At 34.4% G+C, this 19,965-nt stretch overlaps 1 protein-coding gene across 4 annotated transcripts in view; it reads left to right on the forward strand.

Annotated features, from left to right (window-relative positions):
* Positions 1-17,816, forward strand: part of LOC150078230 (3'-5' exoribonuclease 1-like) — a 149,614-nt gene extending 131,798 nt beyond the window's left edge. For 2 of the 4 annotated variants that reach the window (XM_090384872.1, XM_090384871.1), the window contains exons 8-9: positions 355-627; positions 17,714-17,790. In XM_090384872.1, the coding sequence (XP_090240998.1) occupies positions 355-625 (271 nt within the window). In that variant the 3' untranslated portion in view covers positions 626-627; positions 17,714-17,790. Of the gene's footprint in view, positions 1-354; positions 628-17,713 lie in introns of all 4 variants that reach the window. The other 2 variants (XM_090384873.1, XM_090384874.1) reach the window with 2 other exon arrangements.
* The last annotated feature ends 2,149 nt before the right edge of the window (positions 17,817-19,965 follow it).

Genomic DNA, 19,965 nt, shown 5'->3' on the forward strand with positions numbered 1-19,965 from the left:
ATGTGAATTATGAAAAAAAAAAAATAAATAAAAAAATGTGTTATTGGGTTCATATTACGATATTTTCATAATACCTCAATTTATCCCTACAGATGCAAAATACATTTCCATATTTTTTTTTCAGTTTTCACTGGCCAGCAAAAACTTACATAAAGTCGAATTTGTGTAAGTCGAGTATTTTGTAAATCGGGGAGTTCCTATACTTTTCTTTGTGGAAGTGTTTATTAGTAACCCCGAAACAACTGATTTTTTTTTGTTACAGAGAGAAATGATGCTTTAGCTTGTTCTTTTGCATAAATGTCTTTAATTTATGTAATGTGAAAATGTTAAATATAAAATTATTTGTTACTGTAGCTTACCTAAGGATGTTAGCATACCAGAGTGGAGTGTTGTTCCTGTAACTAGGAAAGAATCAAGCTTCTTAGACGAAGAATATCACAAACGGAAAGATGAGGAAGAAAAGCTTCCGGGATCAAGCAAAAAGTCACAAGTCACCTCAAGGTACAACTCTGAATTAGATACTACTATTTCATTAATGGAACAACTAGGTATTGATCCTGCAATAGCTGGAAGTGAGGAGATTCTTTTCAAGCAGAGACAACGGTTTCATCATGATTTTTCATAATGGTAATTTGCATCACACAATATGTGAAATTAATTTAAAATTCTTAATGTATTTTGAAACATTTATCATATACCAGCATGTAAAATAGCTTTACACAACCATTGAAAGGAAATTTTATCTAATTTGAAAACTAGCAGATATCAATATTTTATATAATAATGAGTTTTGAAGAAAAGCACTATTTATAAACTTGCATTTATAACACTAGTAACCACTTTTTAACTGTCAATAAGTTTTTCTTTCATTTGATTTTTCATTCCATGAAATTCTTCTTAGCAGTGCAATACAATAAAAATCTGCTATGTTGAATATTATTAATGTACCATCATTTTAATGTTATATAGTAGAACCCGAATAAGTTTTCCAAGTGAGTGGAAGTTTAGAACTTCTTACGAGGGAAAACTTCTTAGAAGGGAAAATGACCTGAGGGTATAAAATATTAAGTATACAAATAAAAATGAAAAGATACATAAGTTAAGATTATTTTTAAGTACTGTTTTAGAATTTATAAATATTTTACTCTTCCTATGGTAAGCACTTTTAAACTGAGGATTTCTAATTGCTTAACATTCTGTTGATTAAACTCATTACCAAGTTCAAAGAATGATCTCCTTTGGAGTTTCAACATACCTTAAAAGGTCACAATTACAATAAGACAGAGCAACAATCCACTAAGTAATGCAGAACTGTACACAGCCATCAAAATTTAATCTGGTTGACGTATCCAGTTATGCATCTCGATGAAAACAATTGCAATATTTCTCTTCCATTATATCAAAATGTTTATATGAAAAGGGTTTTAGCACTGAAAGCCTCTGACTACAAAAAATTCACTAATCAAACAAGTTAGTGTATAGTATTATTTTAGTTCGTAATAAATCACCAAAGTAGGTGAAATGGCATTGTTTTTGTTATATCTCATATTGTGAATGCCTTCATGAGTTGCACTATTATTGAACTACCTTCGACAGTGGATTCTTGAATAGGGAACACATCACCAGTGGATTCTCGGTGGATACCACTACCCCTGGGTGGTAATATCTGCCGAGAATAAGCAACATTCTTCTCCAGTGGCAAAGCACTGCTTATTGGAGGTAGTGCAATATCAGGGCAACTTGTGAAGGCATTTGCAATATGAGATGTAACTAACGATGCCATTTCACCTATTTGGGTGGTTTACTCTGAACTAAAATAATGCTATGCACTAACTTCTTTGATTAACCAAAATGTTTATATTGTTATATATTTTTTAATAAAGCATTTCTATATTTGAAAAACGTATTAAGTGGGAAAATGTCACTATAATAATACACTGCTTTTATAAATTATAAAAGGAAACTTTATACCTTTATGTAGGATCAGAATTCCCTCAACACTCACATTGGAGGGATTATGTGATTATATAATTATTCGAATAAATGTCCCATATTTAATATTAAATAAAATCAATTAAGAAAATTACATTAAAATTATATAAATAAATACTTATCAAAAGATTGTCATGCATTCAATTCGCGTCCCAGCATAATGCATCAGGAAAATCCAGGAGAAGTCAACAGCCATCAACATCCCCGAAAAACCAAAAGCAATACCGCATGTTAACATGAGAACTGAAAATAATTGTCAGATTTATCCTTAAAAAACACAGGTGAAAATACCTAAAATCATAAAGTTGTCTAAACTTCTTATAAGGGACCAGACTTATTCGGATACACTCTGCTCACAAGAAGTAGTGTTTTTTTTGCAAATGATACCCACCTTTTTTTTTTTTTTTTTTTTTTAATATTATATCTGTCGACTACCTGATACAAGATTATTTTTACTAAACCAATGTATGAATTACCATTCACAAATGTGCATGAAAGTCCACGAGTCTGAGATTAGTATACGGCCTACAAAAATTTATAGAATTTGCATTTAACCTCATTTACAGAGTTTCAGCAATCAATAATTTAATATATTCATGTTGTGTATTTAAAACTTTCGTGTCATTAAAAAGAAAAACATGACTATCATTGATAGCATGGAAAGCAAGTTCCGAGGCACATATCCTTCTTGCCTTGACTGATGCCGCATGTTGTTATATCCACATTGAAAGACAATTCTCTGTTGAACTAATATACAAGGAATTACATTCGCCACAAGTAATATTGTAAACTTACAGGCAAACTCCATATAACACAGTACTTCTACAACATGGTTTGGCTCTAACACAATTGATAAACTGTGACAATCCTCACACAACATGGTACTTAAATAACACAGTTTCGCTCTTACACTGTTAGAGAATTTCGGTAGACCTCGCATAACAGGGTATTTTTGAGCTTTTGTGCGGGGGAAACCCTGGTATTATGTTGAATGCAATTTTTGAACATTTCCACTCTTTTTGAATCCCCACTGTTGACTCGCTAGTCAAAAAAAAAAAGTTACTGAGAAATCCCTGAACTTGTGGAAAAATCTAGATCTCAAAAGTTTTATTACTGTTGGATAGCACACCAGGCCATCCACATGTTGAAGTTATTTTCCTACTTCCACACAGTTGTACTAGGTTAATACAACTTCTTTCATTCAGCCATTAGATCAAGTCATTATATCCACCTTTAAAACTCGTTACATCAGAAAATCATTACAATGGATTTTGGTAAAAATTGATTCCGAATCTATTGAAGTAATGGAGGCATGGAAACACTTCTCAATTGTGGACTGTATCAGAATCCTAGCTTTATCGCTGAAAGAAGTAAAACTGTGAACAGGTGCATGTTTAAAAAATGTATGGCCAGAGTCAGTTCATTCAGGAAATATGGTTGAGCCTGCAGAAAACTGAATCGGTGCGATGGTAGAACTTGTTACGTAGGTAGGAGGGAAGATTTTGATGATATTATTTCTGAAGCCCTCGTGGGTAGCAAGCACAGTTCAATCACCCTCCTCCCTACACCAGGTGGAAAAGACCTGAGTTTGAATCCCGTCGATGACAGGAGGATTTTTATGGGTCTTTTTCACAACATAGCTGAGTCAATCGGGCTCAGGCGAGGGTAGCATGGTTTTTTCCTCCCGGAAACACTGGTTTTATGCCCAGCAAAACAAAGTTGACCTCAAGACATGTAATTTATAGACAATATACACAGAGTAACATGGCCCTAGTCGCCAATCCTCCTAAAAAAATTTAAAAAAATATGATTACTGAAGGCGTCCAAGAATTCTGGTAGAAAAAGGCTGGCGAAGCAGTTTTGGTGGAAATGGCATCGGAGGTAAAACCAAATCAATTCAGAAGATTGATAGCGCAGATGAATTCTAAACTTCCAAATTTTACACTAAAAAGCATATGGGAAGGCATAAAGTTAGCCGAGAAATTAGAATCTTATTTTTTGAATGCAGATTCTTGAATGAAAGGAGCCCAAATTTCAAAAGGGAGCTTCAAAAATGCTTAGTTCCATACAATGAAATTCACAAAGATTTATCAAGCAAAAGCAAACAAACCCAGATTACTGATTTTTTAAAGAGAGCAGAATATACGCGAAATTTAGAATGGTGTATTTTTTTAGCTTTTGGAATGAACCTTTTTGCACTTTTTCTTAGTCTCATATAACACAGTTTCACACGACACAACATTTTATAGGAACCCAACTACCATGTTATATGAGGGTTACCTGTACATTGTGTGAATCCATGGCTGAGTCAGAGTTGACTACTTTTCAAAACAACATGGAACTTGCTAATTGGTTGGGCAACTATCTTAAATTCTGTGTTTTTAAAGCTATTAACAAATTGTTTCTACCAATACTGTACATATGGAACTTGAATAAAATATTTCTGTTCAGGCCTGTTGTTCATTTTGCCGATCTCTAGTTTGCTTTGCTTGTTGTCTTATCTTCATAATGGTACCAAATGTATAACCCCTATTTTGAAATCTTTTCACAAGTTCATCTAGTAATAACTCCTGTGTAGAGCTATATTTATATGCATTAAAAAACTGATTAAAAATAATACTCAGTTTATATGTGAACGGATGATAGCTAGAACAGTGTAAGAATTTGCCAGTATTTGTCTCTTTCCTATAAAGGCCCTCATATCTGCAGGGGATACGTTCCAAGACCTACCCTGGATGGCTGAAACTGCAGATATAAGTGAATACCTGCTGATCCTAAAAAAAAAACGTGATTTTCTTGAACATACATACATATAATAAAGTTTAATTGATAAATTAAACACACAGTAAGACCTTACCAACATTAAATATGGTAATAATAAAGTATAGCAGACTCTCAACTCCAAATTAAAAAAAAAAAAAATCCACCAGAAATCATAAAATTCAAGTAATAACTAGAATAGGTATAAACAGATATTTTGCAAGTCGTAAATAAGCAACAAGAACCGATGTTATAAGTCATCATTGTTAGATTAGTGTACCTATTATCTTGCAACTCCCACTGTTTTCACACCTACCACTCAAAACAAAAAAAGACCAAATGTTCAGTTTGATTTAGTACGTCGCGTTGTTATGTTCCGTCACACCGCAAAAGGACAGATTTTGTTTCGTTATTTATGTCAGGGATGTCGGAATTTAAAAAAAAATTTTTATAGTAACTATTTTTTAAAATTTTTTGTTTAGAAATCACGAAAATGATGAGCAAACGCAAGAATTTTGCTTTCAACTTAAACAAAAACTTGAAATTATTCAAATGTTTGAAAATGGTGCATCCATTAAATCTCTAAAGAACCATTATAATGTTGGTGACCAAACCATACACAACATTGTAAAAAATAAAGGGAAGCATCGTATTGGATACGAGAGTAGTACTTGTTAAGTTTTTTAGTTTTTTTTTTTTTTTTTTTTTTTCCGTGGTTAACTGTGGTTAACTGAATCAGCAGATATGGAAGCACAACTGTATATTTTCATTAATTCTGGTTAAAGTAAAATTTAGGAAGTTTATAGCTTTTTTTCTGTGGGTGTTCCATTTTTAAAGTAAAATTGAGTCTTGTATGTATCCTATTAAATAAATCCAAAACCTTATTAACTATATCATCCTTCTTAATGATTAGATATCATCCAAGTATCTACCATAGAATATTACACTTGGAAGAAACTGTCTAAAATTACTGATGGGTCTTAGCCTGAGTGGACTAGTTGCCGAAATTGATAATATTTAAGACCGTTTCTTCCAGGTCTAACATTTTTGGTAGATACTTGGATGAAATATACTGTGCATCTAAGTGCCATCACTTCCCTAGGTAAACGACGCACACGTACCCGGCTGTCCACATGGTACAACAGGAAACGTGCTTCATCGGACCAGATGATCTTCTTCCAATTACTCGAGGTCCAGTTTCGATGCTCGCATGCCCATTGTAGGCATTGTTGCCAGTGAACCATGGTTAGAATGGGCACTCGGAGCAGCCTGTGGCTACGCAGCCCAATTTTCAGCAGGGTTTGATGTACTGTGTGTTGTGACACATTACTCCTGTCACCAGCATTCCAATTACTGGCAAGTTGTGCCACAGTCACACTTCTGTTCCCACGTACCATCCAGAAGAGCCTTCACTCACCTTGAACATCAATGAGTCGTGGTCGTCCAACACCTCGCCTGCAGTTCATGGATTTTCCCTCCTCGGACCACTTTCAGTAGGTACTGACCATGACTAACCGTGAGCATCCCATCAGCTGTGCCACTTTGGATATGTTCTAACCCAGTTGTCTGGCCATTACAATTTGGCCATTGTCAAACTCGCTTAAGTCTGCTGCCTTTCCCATCTGAAGAACAAGAATAACACTGATTAACAACGGAGCTCAGTATCTGGTGTTTTTTATACTGTGTCCTGTCCCGTAGTTCACCTGCAGTTGCTTTGATTTACATGACAGCTTGCTGGTTGTAATGTTTTGGCTCATCAGTATATTGGTTTGATACAGAATTGTCTTTTAATGCGGATACAACAACATGCGGCATCAGTCAGCGCAAGAAGGACATGTGCCTCGGAATTTGCTTTCCATGCTATCAATGATAGCCACGTCTTTTTAATGAAGTGAAAGTTTTAAATATGCAACACGAATATATTAAATTATTGATTGCTGAAACTCTGGAAATGAGGTTAAATGCAAATTCCATAAATTTTTGTAGGCCGTATACTATCTCGGACTTGTGGACTTTCACACGCATTTGTAAACGGTAATTCACACATTGGTTTAGTAAAAATAATCTTTTAGCAGGTAGTTCATAGATTTAAATATAAAAAAAAAAAAAAAAAAAAAAGGAGGTGGGTATCATTCGCAAAAAAACACTTTACTTCTTGTGAGCACAGAGTGTAACCGAATAAGTTTGGTCCCTTATAAGTTTAGACAATTTTATGATTTTAGATATTTTAACCTATGTTTTTTAAGGATAAATCCTCTCCAACAATTGTTTTCAGTTCTCATGTTAGCATGTGGTGTTGGTTTTAGTTTTTCGCGGATGTTGATGGCTGTTGACTTCTGGCTTTTCCTATTGCATTATGTTGGGGATGAGAATTGAAATCTTTTAATAAGTATTTATTTATATAATTTTAATGTAATTTTCATAATTGATTTTATTTAATATTAAAAATGGAAAATTATATTCTTATAATTATACAATCACATAATCCTTCCAATGTGAGTGTTGAGAGAATTCTGATCCTATATAAAGGTATGAAGTTTCCTTTTATTATTTCTAATAATAACATTAGTAGGACATATTGAGCTTTATCGCTCTTATGATCTTAATTAATAATACACTGTGTATTCTTTATCATGTATTTTTTACATGGAAAGCTTTTTACCCTGGAAACTTCTTACATGGGAAAATAATACATTACAATATATGGAGTTGGAATTAAGAAACCAAATGTAGTACAAGGGAACACTTTTTATGCAGGAATTTCTTATGAGGTTTACTGTATATTGAAATTTCAGACTATGAGTGAAATGTGTGTAAATCTGAAAATTTTTTGCTATAAAAATTGCTTTAAAGTGCAGGGTTGTACATTTCTTGTTTAACTTTAAACATTTTTTTAGTAATAGTATTTGCCATATTGTGCAAGGAAACCACAGGCTTTTGCTGCACTTGAAAAAAACAACAAAAAAAAAAAAAAAACCCTCAAATAGATAAAAATATACAAATATGCTTCCCTCCTCACACAGGTAACAATCCAGTTGACCTTTGATTTTATTCAAACGGTTAGCCTCAACTACCTGTGAGGGCAACTAGTTTTAGCATTTGACAACTCGCTGGCTAAAAAAACCAAAATCGAAAAAACCAATTCAAATTTGTAGTTTTGAATTTACGACCCCTAGTTTTGGAATTCTTTTTAACAGTGAAAATTTTGCTTTCATTAATTTTACCAAACCATCTCACAGCTTTATAAACTTCAATCATGTCACCTCTGAGGTGCCTGTTTGCCAAATTCTGTAGCCCACATAATCGGAGTCTTTCTTCGTATGGTTGTCCTTCTGCTGATATCACCATTTGAGTTGCCAGTCTTTTGACCCTTTCAAGAACCTCCATATCTTTTTTTCAGATGAGGTCTTGATGCTTGAACACAGTATTCCAAATGTGGTCTTACAATTTCCTTATACAGTGGGATTATGACCTTCCCTATCCCTACAGGATAAAATTTGATATATTGCAACTCCCAGATTCCTTTTCCTCCTACACTTTTTAATTCAACCCCACCAAGCATATAATTTATTTGTGGGTTGCTATTCCCCAAGTGTAATACCTTGCATTTAGCAGCATTAAAACATAGCTGCCATTTCTCTGACCATCTTTGAAGTCTGTTCAAGTCATCCTGAAGGAGTGCTGCTTGGTATTAATCATTAACTACTCTGCCAATCTTTGTCATCTGTGAATTTTGACATGCCATCTATCCCTTTGTTGATGTAATTTATAAAAAGTGAAAAACAGTGGTTCAGTCCAAGAACCGATTCTTGAGGGATCCCACTCCTGACTTTACACCAATCCGAAGAGTATCCATTAATCACAGCCCTCTGATTTCTGCCCTGCAGCCACCCAGCAATCCATTTTATCTTAACAATAAACCTAACCTGATCAAGTCAAATGCTTTGCTAAAATCCAAATAAATTATGTCAAAATTGTTCCCTAAATCTAGCTCATGAGTAACTGTGTCAAAATAGCCTACTAAGTTAGTAAAGCATGAAGTTAGTTAAGCTAGTTGCCGAAATTGATAATATTTAAGACCGTTTCTTCCAGGTCTAACATTTTTGGTAGATACTTGGATGATATACAGTGCATCTAAGTGCCATCACTTCCCTAGGTAAACGACGCACACGTACCCGGCTGTCCACATGGTACAACAGGAAACGTGTTTCATCGGACCAGATGATCTTCTTCCAATCACTCGAGGTCCAGTTTCGATGCTCGCATGCCCATTGTAGGTACTGTCGCCAGTGAACTGTGGTTAGAATGGGCACTCGGAGCAGCCTATGGCTACGCAGCCCCTTATACTTTTAACAAAATGTTGTGTGTCCTTCAGAATACCATATCTGTTTAAATGTCCCTGGATTGCACTCTGAGATTTTTCCTACCACTGAAGTCAGATTAATCATTCTGTACTTACCAAATTCACTCTTAGAACTGGTTTTATGTCTTTGGTGATGCATTGGCACTTTTTCAATCCAAAGGAATCTCCTGAGTGCAAAGATGCCCTCATAATTAAACTTGATGGGTCAATACACTCTCCCTTAAAACTACAGAGTATATTCCATCAACTGCAGGAGCCTTACTTGCCTTTATGCTCAAACGTTTTTCTAATAAACAATCATCTTTAATTATGGCATTACTAATTTCATATGGCTCAGCCTCTCCTCAGCATGGTCTTTCATTAGTAAAGATTGATGAAAAGTACCTATTCAATTCATCCACATTCATAAAGATTGATGAAAAGTACCTATTCAATTCGTCCACATTCATACCCATTCAATTTATTTTAGTGTTGAATGGACTTGCACATGCTATTATATTTTGTTTCTCAGATGTTTGAGGAACGAAAAGGAAGCAAAGCTTCATTTAAACATTTTCCCTTCTGTTCACACTTTTGCAAGTCATTGGTAGTGAACATTAATTGTAGATATGTTAATTAGAGTGAACTGTGCACTTGAGAGTAGGTTACTTAAAATTCACCCTTAGTTTTACTTCTTGGGAAAACAAGTAAGGTATTTTAAAATAAAACTTATTGGGATAGAAATAAATGGAAAGATGTGGTCTTTGGGTAATATTTGTATGTATGTAAGATACCACATCAAATGTAGCAATTGTTGTTATAATGGGCAGAGATTATTCTGATCTGTTGATCAGATACTAGTTAATATACTTTTTTTTTAACCTATAATTTGGATGGAAGAATCTCATGTATTTTTTCTGATCCCTCTCAGTTTTATTATGATCACCTTCACTGTATTTATTGTATGGGTAAATTACATTGATATATGCTTTGTGTTATTTTCTATTCAGTAATAAAACAGTTGTTACAACAAAAAAAGTATGGGTAAATTTATTGTATGGGTAAATTACATTGATATATGCTTTGTGTTATTTTCTATTCAGTAATAAAACAGTTGTTACAACAAAAAAAGTATTTTATTATTAATGCACTGAGTGAACTGTATGCATCCCCATAAACACAGGAAGAGCTCAGAGATTAATCAGTGTAGGTAATAGAACTATAGAAAAGAGAAAATTACTTTTTTTTAATTTTTTTATTGAAGTCCCAATACAAAAGTAAGTTTTTTTGAACTGCATTGTGTGTACAAAAAATCATAACTGCACCGGGCACATGCCTACACTCACCAATCAGTTTTTTTTTTTTTGGTGGGAAAAAAGGGTCTAATGAAGGGTACTAGTGTGGTGAGATCTGCAAAAGGGCGACTGTATGAGGAATGACTTCAGTTACATGGGTACAGAGCTTGACAACCAGGCACCATAAAAGGGACCTGATTGATGTTTATAAGTCTCTGACAGGGGTTAGTAAAATGCATGAAAGTAGAATTTTCACTGTGGCAAAGGATTCCAGAACTAGGTGCCATAAATCTAGATTTAATGGGAAGAGATATAGATTACATTGTTGGAAGTTTTCTTTTAGCCAGTGAGTCATTGATTATTGGAATAAGTTGCTTTTGCAGGTAGTGGAAGCTGACGGTTTGAAGAAATTCAAAGGTCAACTGGATAGTTACCTATGTGAGGAGGAAAGCACATAATTTGTATATACTAGTTGTATCCAGCGTAACATACACCATCTTTCTGATTATGCCGTAAATAGTTTAATCTAGATCCCTCGGTCTTCACCATTCTTTCTTAGCAGTGACCATTCTACAAGTCACCAGTGAGATATATGCATATGTCTCTATTTGCAGGTGGTTCCCAGTCTTCTCCAACAAATATTGCAGCAACCTCTATTTTGGATGTAGATGCATTATATCATCTCTTATCTAAGTCCAGGTCTTCTATAAATGCATGCACACATCTATTTTTGGATTGGCCTGGGTTATTTGATGCATTTGTTCATATGACTCAGCAAATAGCTTAACCTGTCGCAGCATTTCTTCCAATTGTTGCATTACTTCAGCTATACACTCTTGGTTTGATTGTTTTTCAAGCGGTTTTGTTGTTGCTTCAGCGGAATCGAAAATATAAAGTTGTCCATATCCTGGCTTATTTGCCTCGTTTGGATATAGTGGTGAGATGAAATGGTAAATCTGGCCTTGCATTATTAAGCAGTATGGATCATTTCCAGGTGGTGATTTGTTCTCTGTAGTTATTTGCTTCACGTGTATCCGTATCCCCCTGTAAGCAGCTCTTGTAATAGAGTAGGTGTCTCAGACAGTGGGTTGAGTGAAACCTTTCCATCGTGACAGCATTTAGTGTATTTAACTCGTGTCCCCAATATCTTGTATTGTAATACTCACAGTTGTAACACATTTCCTATGTCATGCTCTTCCACATTAATTACAGCTTGTTGATTATTTGCATCTGGTACTTCTATTTGATTAGTCCTATCTTTGTAGTCTCGTTTCGATCTATTAGATCTCTCCTCTAATGTTTCATTCCTACATTTTATCAAAGTTCTTACACACTGTTCAGCCATTTTTACACTTCTTAAAACTTAGAACGGTTTATTAAAATTGAAAACAGATAAAATAAACATACATTGATGGCTTTCAGGCATATGTTGCCTTTCTTCAGTCGAAAATGTTAGTACAAAAATTAATAAAGAATGCCCGGTATGGTGGCCATGCAGGATGAACAGGTGCTAGCAACAATTAGCAGTTGGAAAATTTGGGCAGCATACCTAAGCGTTTTATATTTTTTTTGCCAGGTACAGCAAAAGCCTGTGGCTTCATTGCACTGTATGGCTAATACTAAGATCAGTGTATAAACCTGATCTTTGTTAGATTGAAATTCAATTCAGATTGCTAACTATTTTACACAAAAATGTTTTCCTTTTCTTAAGCACTACAAGATTTACATTTCCAAACACTTTCATTCAGCATTGAGGAATACTTTTCTATCATTTTTTGTAGTTTTGTTTACACAGTTCCCTCAGTTTTTCAACTTGCATCATTTTTGTAGGTAATTTTAGGGTAGCTCTGCTAACAAAAATGATGAGGCTAAATTTACAAAATACTGAACAGAGCAGCATAGAGTTTCCACTTTGGAAGGCAGGGCTGGATTTCCAATTAGGCACTGTGCCTAGGGCCTATGACAGTTTTAGGACCTACGAAGGAAAGGAAAAGAAAAAATAAAAATATAGGGAGGAAAAGGTTTTCAGACTTAAAAATAATGCAATTGTAAAACTTTAACATTATACTTTGAAATTAAAAAGAAACAAAATCTACAATATCGTCAATATCTAGTTTACTTGTAACATTTCTTAAAATTACAAAAGTTTCTCGTTGTAGCAGAATCTTTAATAATGTCCTCGAAGTCCATATGACGAGTAATATCATTCTTGCTACATAGAAGTGCCAATGGCAATAAGTGATCTTGGCTCATAGTTGAGCATACACCTTTCTTGATCTGCTTAAGTTTCGAAAATGAACGCTCCCCTTCAGCATTCGATTCAATGATGGATATATAAATTCTTAAAGCTATGTGTATTTGGGAAACTAGTAATCAGTTTATCTTTTATTTGTGCCTTTTTTAATTGTGCCAAGACGTTTAAAGTCCTTATATAGTGCCGAAAAACAATAGGAATTCATCAACGAAGTCTGTTTCTAAATCGGACTAGTAGATGTTGACTTTGGATCGAAACTCTTCTTTTGACAATTTATCTATAAGAAGGTAGCATGCAATGTACTGCTCACAGAAATCACAAAATGACATACTGTATGCAGCATGTTATTTTCTGATTTCTGTGAGTAGTATGTCTGCAATACGTTAAAAAACTTGAATTCAAAATGTTTCTTTTGCACTTAGATCTGCTGGTACCAATTCCTCTGGTGTTTCATCAAACGTCTTCTTTTGGTCTGTAGTCAGAATTTGGAACAAATTCTTTTGCCATTTTTTCAAAATCATCAAATTTGTCGTCTCTAAACATCAATCAAATAATCCGGAGGAGTATCATTTAATTTTACATAACTAAATTCCAGATTCTTGAATTGTTTTATTCACTCAGTTTTTTTAGAAGATCTTCCCAAATGATAGTCATTAATGCTACTTCTAACCTGTTCAGTTTATTTATCAAAGCTTTTGCTTCATGAACATTCTGAGATATCAAGTACTGCACGAATTTTACTGTAATTTTTTTTTCGGTGATCTCACAGCATCATAACGTGATTGTGTCTGATTTTTGATCAAGATTGTATTCTCCAACTTTTAGACCAACTAACTTTGTGGTGAGGCTGCAAAGAATGTGTAGAGCGACTGTGAAATACTGAAAAAAATTAACAGCAGCTAAACAGCTTTCTGTGGATGTGATCCTACTAAATTAAGACTGTGTAAAGCACATGGAACCCATACTGCTAGTTTGACTTCCTTGAATCTGGCTTGGACTCCAGAATACATCCCACTCATATTAGCAGTGTTGTCATATGACTGAAATCTGTAATTTGCTGCATCTATTCCATGTTGATCAAGAACAAATGCTACCGTGTCAAAAAGATATTTTGCATAATGTTTTTCAATGGGAACAAACATCAAGAAATGCTCATGTACTTCGCCATCCTTTGATGCATAACAAATAATGACTGACAATTGATCTAGGAGTTGAATCTATGCTGATGCTGTAATATTTGGCTTCTTTAATTTCAGACGTGATGTGTGCCAACACTTTTGACCCTAATACATTGATAAATTCTTCATAGACAGGTATGAAACATTTCCACCTCCTGGATTTCCGTATGCTCTTTTATAAAAGGATCAAACTCAGAAGATCAATACACCCGAGGAAGTTGCCATTGATAGGATTATTGTGTTGCTCATTAAAACTTCAGTCCAGTATTTAATTGCTTTTTCCTTCTCAATTTGCAATTTTGTATCAATCTGGGTAGACTTTTGGAACTGCGACATATTAGATATAGAAGTGAAATTCTGTTTTGATTTTTTATGTGTTGTGATTCTTGCATTTGCATTTTTCCAGTCGTCAAATCCAGTTTAAAATTGATTACATATCTCCTTAAGTCCGTCTTTAAATAACATACACACATAATAGCAATACCATTACCATAACAATTACAGTAGATTCTGAGAATATTAGCTAGTCTCTTTTAACGACCTTGCCATTTCCCATAAAACAATTCTTTTCTTGCATATTTAAATTACTTGCATCTCTTACTTTTTCACCAAAATTTTTAGATGTTGATTTCAAATTGCACTCTGAATTCAGACACAGCACATTTTGGACAATGTGATGAATATCATCGTTTATTTTCCATTTAGCTGGAACAGCTAAATGGAAAATAAACCATCAGATTTCCATTTAGCTGAAATCTGATGGTGAAGCAGTAACAGATGCTTTTTGGGTACTTGTCATTCACAGGCTCTAATTCATCCTTATTTGCAATTACATCAGTTGTCTATGGAATCTACCTGGTCTGATTCTAATTCAACATCAACTTGACCTTTATTTGTTCCTTCGTCGGTAGGTCTAAAGGTAGACCTATGAATGCCCTCACTGAAATCTTCAGATTGAGAAAGAGTAGGCTTATTGCAGGAGTGGTTTGGAACATTTATTATGTTTTCAGCATTGAATTTTTCATTTTACCTAAAGCTTTTTCTTCTTTCATAACCAGATTTTTGTTTTTGCATATATCCATCAGACATTTTAAATCGTGTCAAATATAGTAAATTCTTCTAGGATCAGAATATGAAAAATTGAAAATAGAGCTCATCAGTCTTCTTTTAAAATTCACACTATTCTCTTAAAATGTCACACCATGAACTTATTCCACTATTTACTACCGCTTTCTTTACATGTACAGGTGACCCTGACATATAATTCGTTCCGGAAAAACAGAGCGCTAAGTGAATACATGCTAAGTAAGCACCACATTCCCATAAGGTAACGTGTATTTATGAGTTGTGGTCGGTACCATAGGACATTTCCTAATCAATAATAAATGGTAGTGAAAAGATATACAAATGTTGGTCAAAATATTTAATATTCAAATATTTGTACATATAAAATATTCTGCATTACATACATATATAATTATGTGGTAACTACTTACGTATCAAACTTAAATTCCAATTAAAATCATGAATTTAATTGATCTAAATTGATTTTAATTGATGAATTTAATCATGAAAAATGTGTCGATTTTGGGTTGAACTTTGGCCCTCTTCCAAATAAACTAAAAGGGGTATTAATTTTAAATCACCCACAGCGTTACCACCCAACAATAAAGTCAACTGATCCTTCGCCGCTTTGAAACCTGGCATGTTTTTTTCTTCTTTCAATATGAAACTTCTTTTAGGCATTCGTTTCCACAAAAGTCCTGCTTCATCTATGTTAAAACCTTGTTGAGAAGTATAACACATATACCCCTCTTCAATAATTTTAACAAGTTCTTTTTTGAAAGTTTCGGCTCCTTGATCTGCACTTGCGTCTTCTCCCTGGATTTTAAATATATTCAACCAGCCCTTACCAGTTTTAAATGGTTCCACATTTTTTTTTTTTATTATTATAATATTTAACTTAACTGAATTCTGCATTGGATATTATCTTCAATAAAATTAGTTAAAGTCTTTCCATTTCAATCCTAATAGCCGGCCTAGCCCTAGTTGCTTGCAGTGGAACAGCTATCTTTCCTGCTGATAAAATTAATTCTTTATTTTTTTTATAATTGTTCTTACAGTTAAACTTGCAAGTCCTAAATTATGGCACACATCTGCTTGTCGTTGACTGGAATCGATTCGCTTCAAAACGTCTAATTTAATTTTCAAATTCAGTATTTTTCTTACATTTATAGTCTTCGTACTGCATCCAGACATTGTTGCTTTTTCATTCTTAACTACGCAGTTGCAATAAAAAACGTAACTGCATTGGTTGCATTAATTATGATACAATGTTCAAGTAAACTGTCTGTTACGCACAATGTCTAATACTGTACTGAGTGATGACGAGACTTCAGATAAATGCATATAACGCAAATATTACAAGCAATATACTTGATCATTTTTTAAAATGTTGATCTCGGAACTACGTAACAAGTCACTGTACGGCGATAAAATTAGCGTGTGGGAAAATTTCTTTCAAGTCGCCGTTTGTTTGTTTTGTTTGTTATTTGGTTTTTAGGAGCATTAGCAACTAAGGCCATATTGCTCCGGGATATGCGGTGGTCATTCCCTGACCTTTCCGCATCCTCCGTATTTGGTGGTGACGGACTCGAACCCCGGTCTGATCAAGAAGCGTGTGCTACGCACTGCTGCTCCTTCCCACCTGGCTACGGAGGCGCCATCAAGTCGCCGTGGGAAACGTTTTAATGCTGTTTTGATATTCATTTTCAAGCTATCGGCTGCATCAAATGAAACGATTTGGTTAAATATGCCAAAAATGCAATCTGTAAAAGAGCGTTGTAATCAGGTACGGGTTATAATATAAGAACAGCGTTATAGCGAATCGCCGTAAAGTGAACCGCGTTATAATGGGGGCCTGCTGTAACTCACATGTACATACTTGTGGGTACAACTGTTTTTAACAGGAGAATGCATGTTTAACTTTCTAAGAAACAAGTCACTTTAACAAGATAAGCATTAAACAACAGTCATACATGTTCATACGTGCATGCGCTGATCGACTGCTCATACTCGCATTACAAAGATGCAATTTGCAGTCAGTGTGTTAATGCAGTATAATTTATTATAAGAAATATTTTTCTCCTCTTTTTCCACTTTTCAGAATGAAAAGTGCCTAGGCCTACAAACATTAAAATCCAGCCCTGTTGGAAGGCATAAGACACTGTTTTTCAGGGTTATTTGTTATTTTCCTACCTTCCTCAACTTTTGATTCCTATTCACTTTTTTTGTGCTCTTTTCTCTTCTTTGGTATAACTATGTTTTGCTCAGCTGAAGGTCTAAGGTCCTCTGAAATGAAATAACTTCTGTTGCATAAAATTTGAATAGAAAAAAAAAGAGAAGAGATTCTTTTCTTCTTCCCTCCAACATTTGCTTAATACAGTTACTAAAAATTAAGGGGTTGAACACAAAGCTGTTACACACAACATTCAATATTTTTCTCTCCTTCCAATTCTGAATTACACACCAAACATGTTTACACTTCCACCGCAGCATTAAAATGCTCTAAGTTACAATACCGCTAAAATAACCTAATTCAGCAATTCAAAATATAACTTCAGGAAATAATGCCTTACATAACTGAAACTTTCATCAAATATTTGATATCAGATATGCTGTTATAATCAAGTTATGTAAGGATTGATTCCTTACATAACTGAAACTTTCATAAAATATTTGATGTCAAATATCTTGTTATAATCAGCTTAATGTGGTACAGAAAACCAATTAAAATTAAATCATCCTTTGCCAAATTAAACAGTAAGTAATAATATAACAATAGCATCCTGTTAATAGAATTTTCCACTGAATGCTTAAATCTTGTTTTCAGAAGGCATCTGCTATCTCCAGCCATTGAAGTCTGAAGATATTTGGTCTATAACCCTCTGAAATATTAACTCACAAGCAATCCATTGCACACAATAAGTTAAAATTATAGATTTTCATTGACTATAACAGATTGATTTCAGAGCCTTTTTTATGTGACTTTTCTCACTGTAAATTGTCATTCTAACAAAGGAATTTTGAAACTTCTGAGCAAAATTGTAGTGTATTAATTGTCTTTATTGGTTTGCCTTTTTTTAATAATATGTTAAAACTCTGATATTTAGTGCTGAGCCATTTCATCCTGATTATTAGTGATACCTTACTGAATATTAATTTAAAAAGCATTTCCACAGTTTGTTTTTAAGATTGCTTTTAAAAAGCAAATGCTGTGATAAAATAAAACAAAACACAGGACAATATTATATATTTAGAGAATAAATTACCTTTTTTCTTAGAATTTTTATATATGTATATAAAATGTATCATGATTTTTATCAGAATTAATGTTAAACATTACTAGTTTCTGTAAAAGTTTTACTAAAAACATATCAGTATAATTAATGTAAATATAAGAAAGCTGTGTAAAATATCAGTGACCTAATCTTGATTATGTATATGGAGGGGCTACTTCATGTTTTATAAATGTATAAAGTATGGATAATCTTAACTGGCTATTGTTAATGGTAATATTACACAAAAAATTAAACTTAAAACATTCTTTGGTAATCTCAAGAATTATAATGCTTTAAAATTAAAAATGTTATTTCAAGCTAAAAATTCAGTTTATAATTTTTGATGGTTACCTGAAAATAGTCTAAATGGCGATTGAAAATGAAACTGCATTGAAATCTAGGATGAAACACTATAAATCCTGGGAGGCAATTTATTTCACTGGTCAATAACATGCTAAACATAAATTAACTTCCTTAGCTTCAAAAAGGCCTCTAAGGTTGGGAGAGTACATATCCAGAATTTAAAACAAATACACCAACCGTTTAACTATAGTGGTTTAATACTGAATGTACCAAATGATGCTACACTGTAAAATAATATGTGCAAAAACTGATTTACAAAATAAAATTTGCGATAAAAAATTTTTTTAAAATATACAATAAAATATTTAAAATACAATAAAATTAAAAGCAATAAAACATTGAAGCTTTTGGGGGGCTTCCGCCTCCTTTCTCAACAACAATGATGTTTAAGCAACACATCCTTAAGTAACAGGCTCACAGCACATGTGGTTGACCAGGCGCATGCTCAATATTTCTTCCATGTGAACCAGAGCCGGAAGCAGCTCGGGAGCGTGGAAATATAAAACGCTCGTCTTTTGCCAGGACTACGGCTTCCAGAAGGGGGTGAAATCGAACACCCCTGTCCCTATTCATACTATTGTTTTCAGACGAGCCTATCCACAAACTCTCCAGCTACTTACGGTCCCAGAACCTATGTGCCCGGTCAAGGATGACAGCATTCACAGGGGAGACATGATGATGTTTCTCCCAATAATGCTCAGCAATGGCGGACTTATTGAACTCTGCGGTCTGTATAGCTTGCATGTGCTCCCCCAGACCGTCTTTTAATCGCCATCCTGTCTCCCCCACATAACATTCCCCACAATCCGGGCATTTGATCTCATATACGACCCCACTACTGGAATCCCCAGGAATGGGGTATTTGACCTGTGACAACACTGTGTGCAACCTCCAGCCTGGAAGTTGCACACAGCATGCCTGAAAGTCATGTAGCATTCTTGAAATTCGATCTGACAAGCCCGGATAGTAGGGAATATAAACTGTGGTGACTGGAACGGATGGTGCTCCATGATTAGGCTCCACGCCTCTATTATATTTATCAATGACCCTCTGGGGGTAACCGCATTTCATAAGATCCACCCTAACTTGCCCAATTTCTCCCTCTCTCTCTCCTCAGAGGTACTACAATGTGTCCTAGCCACACTGTTTTTATGCCACGCAGACCTATAATGGGTGTACTGGCTCCTACATATGGGCTTCCTAAACACTGTAGTACTAAGCCTGGAACCTTCTCTACACACCATTACGTCCAGGAATGGGAGGGAACCATTCACTTCTACCTCTGAGGTGAACTGTATAAAAGGAGAGAAATCATTGAGAAAACTAACTACATCCTCTTCTCTCCCCTTTTGCACCAAAGTGAACGTGTCATCCACGTATCTCTTCCACTTGCGCATAGGGAACTCCAAATTTGTAAAAACCCTATTCTCTAACTCTTCCG

Source organism: Mastigoproctus giganteus, chromosome 11 (assembly GCF_048544385.1).
Source record: "Mastigoproctus giganteus isolate SK-2022 chromosome 11, ASM4854438v1, whole genome shotgun sequence".
Classification (NCBI taxonomy): domain Eukaryota; kingdom Metazoa; phylum Arthropoda; class Arachnida; order Uropygi; family Thelyphonidae; genus Mastigoproctus; species Mastigoproctus giganteus.